The 7,500-nt window shown below is 51.6% G+C and overlaps 1 protein-coding gene across 1 annotated transcript in view; it reads right to left on the bottom strand.

Annotated features, from left to right (window-relative positions):
* Nucleotides 1-7,500, bottom strand: part of LOC121275076 (adenylate cyclase type 5-like) — a gene marked incomplete at its 5' end in the record, with an annotated part of 230,177 nt that overhangs the window by 203,274 nt on the left and 19,403 nt on the right. Inside the window, one exon of the mRNA XM_041182480.1 lies at nt 1,540-1,637. Within this exon, the coding sequence (XP_041038414.1) occupies nt 1,540-1,637 (98 nt within the window). The remainder of the gene's footprint in view (nt 1-1,539; nt 1,638-7,500) is intronic.

Genomic DNA, 7,500 nt, shown 5'->3' with positions numbered 1-7,500 from the left:
GGGAGGGAGTTCCAGGATTTTGTCTGTGTGGTGTAGGTACACCCACGGCGCTGTTAGGGAGGGAGTTTCAGGATATGTCCCGTGTGGTGTAGGTACACCCACGGCGCTGTTAGGGAGGGAGTTCCAGGATTTTGTCCGTGTTGTGTAGGTACACCCACAGCGCTGTTAGGGAGGGAGTTCCAGGATTTCGACAGCGACAGTGAAGGAACGGCCGATATATTCCCAAGTCGGGATGGTGAGTGGCTCGTGAGGGGAACTTGCAGGTGGTGGTGTTCCCCATGTGTCTGCTGCCCTCGTCCTTCTAGATGGTAGAGGTGGTGGGTTTGGGCGGTGCTATCGAAGGAGCCTTGGTGAGTTGCTGCAGTGCATCTTGTAGATGGTACACACACTGCTGCCCCTGTGTGTCGGTGGTGTTGGTGGAGGGAATGAATGTTTGTGGATGGGGTGCCCCATCGAGCGAGGCTGCTTTGTCCTGGACGGTGTCGAGCTTCTCGAGTGTTGTGGGAGCCGCACTCATCCAGGCGAGTGGGGAGTGTCCCATCCCACTCCTGACTTGTGCCTTGTAGATGGTGGACAGGCTTTGGGGAGGGTCAGGAGGTGAGTGACTCTCCGCAGGATTCCCAGCCTCTGACCTGCTCTTGTAGCCACAGTATTTATATGGCTGGTCCAGTTCAGATTCTGGTCAATGGTAACCCCCAGGATGTTGATACTGGGGGATTTAGTGATGGTGATGCCATTGAATGTCAAAGGGTGACGATTAGATTCTCTCTTGTTGGAGATGGTCATTGCCTGACACTTGTGTGGCATGAGTGTTACTTGCCACTTGTCAGCCCCGAGCCTGGATATTGTCCAGGTCTTGCTGCATTTGCACATGGACTGCTTCAGTATCTGAGGAGTTGTGAATGGTGCTGAACATTGTGCAATCATCAGCGAACATCCCCACTTCTGACCTTGTGATGGAAGGAAGGTCATTGATGAAGCAGCTGAAGATGGTTGGGCCGAGGACACTACCCTGAGGAACTCCTGCAGTGATGTCCTGGAACTGAGATGACTGACCTCCAACAACCACAACCACCCTCCTTTGTGCTGGGTATAACTCCAACCAGCGGAGGGATTTCCCCCTGATTCCCATTGACTCCAGTTTTGCTGGGGCTCCTTGATACCACACTCGGTCAAATGCTGCCTTGATGTCAAGGGCAGTCATTCCCACCCCACCTTGGGAGTTTAGCTCTTTTGTCCATGTACTTAAATCTTGGAAAGTGGCAGGACAGGTTGAGAAGACTGTTTAAAAAGTAGCATATGGGATCCACCATCACCTCATGAGAGCCCATCATCCATTCACTGGGATCATTCTTAAATATACGCTCCTCAAACAGAAAACAGTGCCGACTCTCTCAGCATGTTGTGGGAACGAATGATATTTGCACTGAGGAAGGGGAGGTCGGAGGGTCTAGGGGTTGGAAGATGAAAACCCGCTGGTTTGGAGGGAGGAGACCAGGGCTAGGGAAAGATGAGATGATAAAACGAAGGTGTACTCACTGCGGCATGATGAGAATCTGCACCAAACAGATGAAAAAAAAGACCAGGAAAGCACACACCACATATCCCCCGGAACGGTCATCCACCTCCTTGGAATACTGCACAGAGAGAGAGAGAGAGAGGGAATGGTTAGAGAGACAGAGAGAGAGAGAGGGAGCTGTTAGAGAGAGACACAGAGAGAGAGGGAGCTGTTGGAGAGACAGAGAGAGAGAGAGGGAGCTGTTAGAGAGAGAGAGAGCTGTTAGACAGAGAGAGAGAGAGGGAGCTGTTAGAGAGAGAGAGAGAGAGAGCTGTTAGACAGAGAGAGGGAGCTGTTAGACAGAGAGAGAGAGAGGGAGCTGTTAGACAGAGAGAGGGAGCTATTAGAGAGACAGAGAGAGAGAGAGGGAGCTGTTAGAGAGACAGAGAGAGAGAGAGGGAGCTGTTAGACAGACAGAGAGAGGGAGCTGTTAGACAGAGAGAGCGAGCTGTTAGAGAGACAGAGAGAGAGCGAGCTGTTAGAGAGACAAAGAGAGAGCGAGCTGTTAGAGAGACGGAGAGAGAGAGGGAGCTGTTAGAGAGACAGAGAATGAGGGAGCTGTTAGAGAGACAGAGAGAGAGAGAGGGAGCTGTTAGAGAGACAGAGAGAGAGAGGGAGCTGTTCGAGAGACAGAGAGGGAGCTGTTAGAGAGAGAGGGAGCTGATAAACAGAGAGAGAGAGAGGGAGCTGTTAGAGACAGAGAGAGAGAGGGAGCTGTTAGAGACAGAGAGAGGGAGCTGTTAGAGAGACAGAGAGAGAGAGGGAGCTGTTAGAGAGACAGAGAGAGGGAGCTGTTAGAGAGACAGAGAGAGAGAGGGAGCTGTTAGAGAGACAGAGAGAGAGAGAGGGAGCTGTTAGAGAGACAGAGAGAGAGAGAGGGAGCTGTTAGAGAGACAGAGAGAGGGAGAGAGGGAGCTGTTAGAGAGACAGAGAGAGAGGGAGCTGTTAGAGAGAGAGAGAGGGAGCTGTTAGAGAGACAGAGAGAGAGAGGGAGCTTTTAGAGAGACAGAGAGAGAGAGGGAGCTGTTAGAGAGACAGAGAGAGGGAGCTGTTAGAGAGAGAGAGAGAGAGAGGGAGCTGTTAGAGAGACAGAGAGAGGGAGCTGTTAGACAGAGAGAGAGAGGGAGCTGTTAGAGAGAGAGAGGGAGCTGTTAGAGAGACAGAGAGAGAGGGAGCTGTTAGAGAGACAGAGAGAGAGGGAGCTGTTAGAGAGACAGAGAGAGAGAGGGAGCTGTTAGAGAGACAGAGAGAGGGAGCTGTTAGACAGAGAGAGAGAGGGAGCTGTTAGAGAGAGAGAGGGAGCTGTTAGAGAGACAGAGAGAGAGGGAGCTGTTAGACAGAGAGAGAGAGGGAGCTGTTAGACAGAGAGAGAGACGGAGCTGTTAGTGAGACAGAGAGAGAGAGGGAGCTGTTAGAGAGACAGAGAGAGAGAGGGAGCTGTTAGACAGAAAGAGAGGGAGCTGTTAGAGAGACAGAGAGAGAGAGGGAGCTGTTAGAGAGACAGAGAGGGAGCTGTTAGAGAGACAGAGAGAGGGAGCTGTTAGAGAGACAGAGAGAGAGAGGGAGCTGTTAGAGAGATAGAGAGAGAGAGGGAGCTGTTAGAGAGAGAGAGAGAGCGGGAGCTGTTAGAGAGACAGAGAGAGGGAGCTGTTAGAGAGACAGAGAGAGAGAGGGAGCTGTTAGAGAGACAGAGAGAGAGAGGGAGCTGTTAGAGAGACAGAGAGAGGGAGCTGTTAGAGAGAGAGAGAGAGCGAGCTGTTAGAGAGACAGAGAGAGAGAGGGAGCTGTTAGAGAGAGAGAGAGAGGGAGCTGTTAAACAGAGAGAGAGAGGGAGCTGTTAGAGAGACAGAGAGAGAGAGGGAGCTGTTAGAGAGACAGAGAGAGAGATGGAGCTGTTAGAGAGACAGAGAGAGAGATGGAGCTGTTAGAGAGACAGAGAGAGAGAGGGAGCTGTTAGAGAGAGAGAGAGGGAGCTGTTAGAGAGAGAGAGAGGGAGCTGTTAGAGAGAGAGAGAGGGAGCTGTTAGAGAGAGAGAGAGGGAGCTGTTAAACAGAGAGAGAGAGGGAGCTGTTAGAGAGACAGAGCGAGAGAGGGAGCTGTTAGAGAGACAGAGAGAGGGAGCTGTTAGAGAGAGAGAGGGAGCTGTTAGAGAGAGAGAGAGGGAGCTGTTAAACAGAGAGAGAGAGGGAGCTGTTAGAGAGACAGAGAGAGGGAGCTGTTAGAGAGAGAGAGGGAGCTGTTAGAGAGAGAGAGAGGGAGCTGTTAAACAGAGAGAGAGAGGGAGCTGTTAGAGAGAGAGCGAGAGAGGGAGCTGTTAGAGAGACAGAGCGAGAGAGGGAGCTGTTAGAGAGAGAGAGCGAGAGAGGGAGCTGTTAGAGAGACAGAGCGAGAGAGGGAGCTGTTAGAGAGAGAGAGGGAGCTGTTAGAGAGACAGAAGACGGAGCTGTTAGAGAGACAGAGAGAGAGAGGGAGCTGTTAGAGAGACAGACAGAGAGAGAGAGGGAGCTGTTAGACAGACAGAGAGAGAGCGAGCTGTTAGAGAGAGAGAGAGGGAGCTGTTAGAGAGACAGAGAGAGAGGGAGCTGTTAGAGAGAGAGGGAGCTTTTAGAGAGACAGAGAGAGAGAGAGGGAGCTGTTAGACAGACAGAGAGAGGGAGCTGTTAGACAGAGAGAGCGAGGGAGCTGTTAGAGAGACAGAGAGAGGGAGCTGTTAGACAGAGAGAGAGAGGGAGCTGTTAGACAGAGAGAGAGAGGGAGCTGTTAGACAGAGAGAGAGAGGGAGCTGTTAGACAGAGAGAGAGAGGGAGCTGTTAGACAGAGAGAGAGAGGGAGCTGTTAGACAGAGAGAGAGAGGGAGCTGTTAGAGAGACAGAGAGAGAGAGAGCTGTTAGACAGAGAGAGAGAGGGAGCTGTTAGACAGAGAGAGAGAGGGAGCTGTTAGAGAGACAGAGAGAGAGAGGGAGCTGTTAGACAGAGAGAGAGAGAGAGGGAGCTGTTAGACAGAGAGAGAGAGAGGGAGCTGTTAGACAGAGAGAGAGAGAGGGAGCTGTTAGACAGAGAGAGAGAGGGAGCTGTTAGTGAGACAGAGCGAGAGAGGGAGCTGTTAGAGAGAGAGAGGGAGCTGTTAGACAGAGAGAGAGAGGGAGCTGTTAGTGAGACAGAGCGAGAGAGGGAGCTGTTAGAGAGACAGAGAGAGAGAGGGAGCTGTTAGACAGAAAGAGAGGGAGCTGTTAGAGAGACAGAGAGAGAGAGGGAGCTGTTAGAGAGACAGAGAGGGAGCTGTTAGAGCGACAGAGAGAGAGATGGAGCTGTTAGAGAGACAGAGAGAGAGAGGGAGCTGTTAGAGAGAGAGAGGGAGCTGTTAAACAGAGAGAGAGAGGGAGCTGTTAGAGAGACAGAGCGAGAGAGGGAGCTGTTAGAGAGAGAGGGAGCTGTTAGAGAGACAGAAGACGGAGCTGTTAGAGAGACACAGAGAGAGAGGGAGCTGTTAGAGAGACACAGAGAGAGAGGGAGCTGTTAGAGAGACAGAGAGAGAGAGGGAGCTGTTAGAGAGAGAGAGAGGGAGCTGTTAGAGAGAGAGAGAGGGAGCTGTTAGAGAGAGAGAGAGGGAGCTGTTAGAGAGAGAGAGAGGGAGCTGTTAGAGAGACAGAGCGAGAGAGGGAGCTGTTAGAGAGAGAGGGAGCTGTTAGAGAGACAGAAGACGGAGCTGTTAGAGAGACACAGAGAGAGAGGGAGCTGTTAGAGAGACACAGAGAGAGAGGGAGCTGTTAGAGAGAGAGAGAGGGAGCTGTTAGAGAGAGAGAGAGGGAGCTGTTAGAGAGAGAGAGAGGAAGATGTTAGACAGAGAAAGAGAGGGAGCTGTTAGAGACAGAGAGAGAGAGGGAGCTGTTAGAGAGACAGAGAGAGAGAGGGAGCTGTTAGACAGAGAGAGGGAGCTGTTAGAGACAGAGAGAGGGAGCTGTTAGACAGAGAGAGAGAGAGGGAGCTGTTAGAGAGACAGAGAGAGAGAGGGAGCTGTAAGAGAGACAGAGAGAGAGGGAGCTGTTAGAGACAGAGAGAGAGGGAGCTGTTAGAGAGACAGAGAGAGAGGGAGCTGTTAGACAGACAGAGAGAGAGGGAGCTGTTAGACAGACAGAGAGAGAGGGAGCTGTTAGAGAGAGAGAGAGGGAGATGTTAGACAAAGAGAGGGAGCTGTTAGAGAGAGAGAGAGGGAGATGTTAGACAAAGAGAGGGAGCTGTTAGAGAGAGAGAGAGAGGGAGCTGTTAGACAGAGATAGAGAGAGAGAGCTGTTAGACAGAGAGAGAGGGAGCTGTTAGACAGAGAGAGAGGGAGCTGTTAGACAGAGAGAGAGAGGGAGCTGTTAGAGAGACAGAGAGAGAGGGAGCTGTTAGAGAGACAGAGAGAGAGGGAGCTGTTAGAGAGACAGAGAGAGAGGGAGCTATTAGAGAGAGAGAGAGAGAGGGAGCCATTAGACAGCGAAAGACAGGGAGCTGTTAGAGAGAGAGAGAGGGAGATGTTAGACAAAGAGAGGGAGCTGTTAGAGAGAAAGAGAGGGAGCTGTTAGACAGAGAGAGAGAGAGCTGTTAGACAGAGAGAGAGAGAGCTGTTCGACAGAGAGAGAGAGAGCTGTTAGACAGAGAGAGAGAGAGCTGTTAGAGAGAGAGAGGGAGCTGTTAGACAGAGAGAGAGAGGGAGCTGTTAGAGAGACAGAGAGAGGGGGCTGTTAGAGAGAGAGAGGGGGCTGTTAGAGAGAGAGAAAGGGAGCTGTTAGAGAGACAGAGAGAGAGAGGGAGCTGTTAGAGAGACAGAGAGAGAGAGAGCTGTTAGAGAGAAAGAGAGAGGGAGCTGTTAGACAAAGTGAGGGAGCTGTTAGAAAGACAGAGAGGGAGCTGTTAGTCAGAGAAAGAGAGGCAGCTGTTAGACAGAGAAAGAGAGGGAGCTGTTGGAGAGACAGAGAGCTGGGGAGCTGTTAGAGAGACAGAGAGAGTGAGGGAGCTGTTAGAGAGACAGAGAGAGAGAGGGAGCTGTTAGAGAGACAGAGAGAGGGAGCTGTTAGAGAGACAGAGAGAGAGAGGGAGCTGTTAGACAGAGAGAGAGAGGGAGCTGTTAGACAGAGAGAGAGAGGGAGCTGTTAGACAGAGAGAGAGAGGGAGCTGTTAGACAGAGAAAGAGAGGGAGCTGTTAGAGAGACAGAGAGAGTGAGGGAGCTGTTAGAGAGACGGAGAGAGAGAGAGAGCTGTTAGACAGAGAGAGAGCGAGCTGTTAGAGAGACAGAGAGAGAGAGGGAGCTGTTAGAGAGACAGAGAGAGAGAGAGCTGTTAGACAGATAGAGAGAGAGAGCTGTTAGACAGAGAGAGAGCGAGCTGTTAGAGAGACAGAGAGAGAGCGAGCGAGCTGTTAGAGAGACAGAGAGCGAGAGAGGGAGCTGTTAGAGAGAGAGAGGGAGCTGTTAGAGAGAGAGAGGGAGCTGTTAGAAAGACAGAGAGAGGGAGCTGTTAGAGAGACAGAGAGAGAGAGGGAGCTGTTAGAGAGACAGAGAGAGAGAGGGAGCTGTTAGAAAGACAGAGAGAGGGAGCTGTTAGAGAAAGAGAGGGAGCTGTTAGAGAAAGAGAGGGAGCTGTTAGAAAGACAGAGAGAGGGAGCTGTTAGAGAGACAGAGAGAGAGAGGGAGCTGTTAGAGAGACAGAGCGAGAGAGGGAGCTGTTAGAGAGACAGAGAGAGAGAGAGGGAGCTGTTAGAGAAAGAGAGGGAGCTGTTAGAGAGACAGAGAGAGAGAGGGAGCTGTTAGAGAGACAGAGAGAGAGAGGGAGCTGTTAGAGAGACAGAGAGAGAGAGGGAGCTGTTAGAGAGACAGAGAGAGGGTGGGAAAGGTGGAGAGAGAGAGACAGTGCGGGAGAGAGAGAGAGAGAGACGGAGGGGTGGAGAGAGAGAGAAGGTGATA

This window comes from Carcharodon carcharias (genome assembly GCF_017639515.1).
Source record: "Carcharodon carcharias isolate sCarCar2 chromosome X unlocalized genomic scaffold, sCarCar2.pri SUPER_X_unloc_10, whole genome shotgun sequence".
Lineage (NCBI taxonomy): Eukaryota > Metazoa > Chordata > Chondrichthyes > Lamniformes > Lamnidae > Carcharodon > Carcharodon carcharias.
The sequence above is the reverse complement of the archived record's forward strand: the minus strand, read 5'-3'. Positions and strand labels throughout refer to the sequence as shown.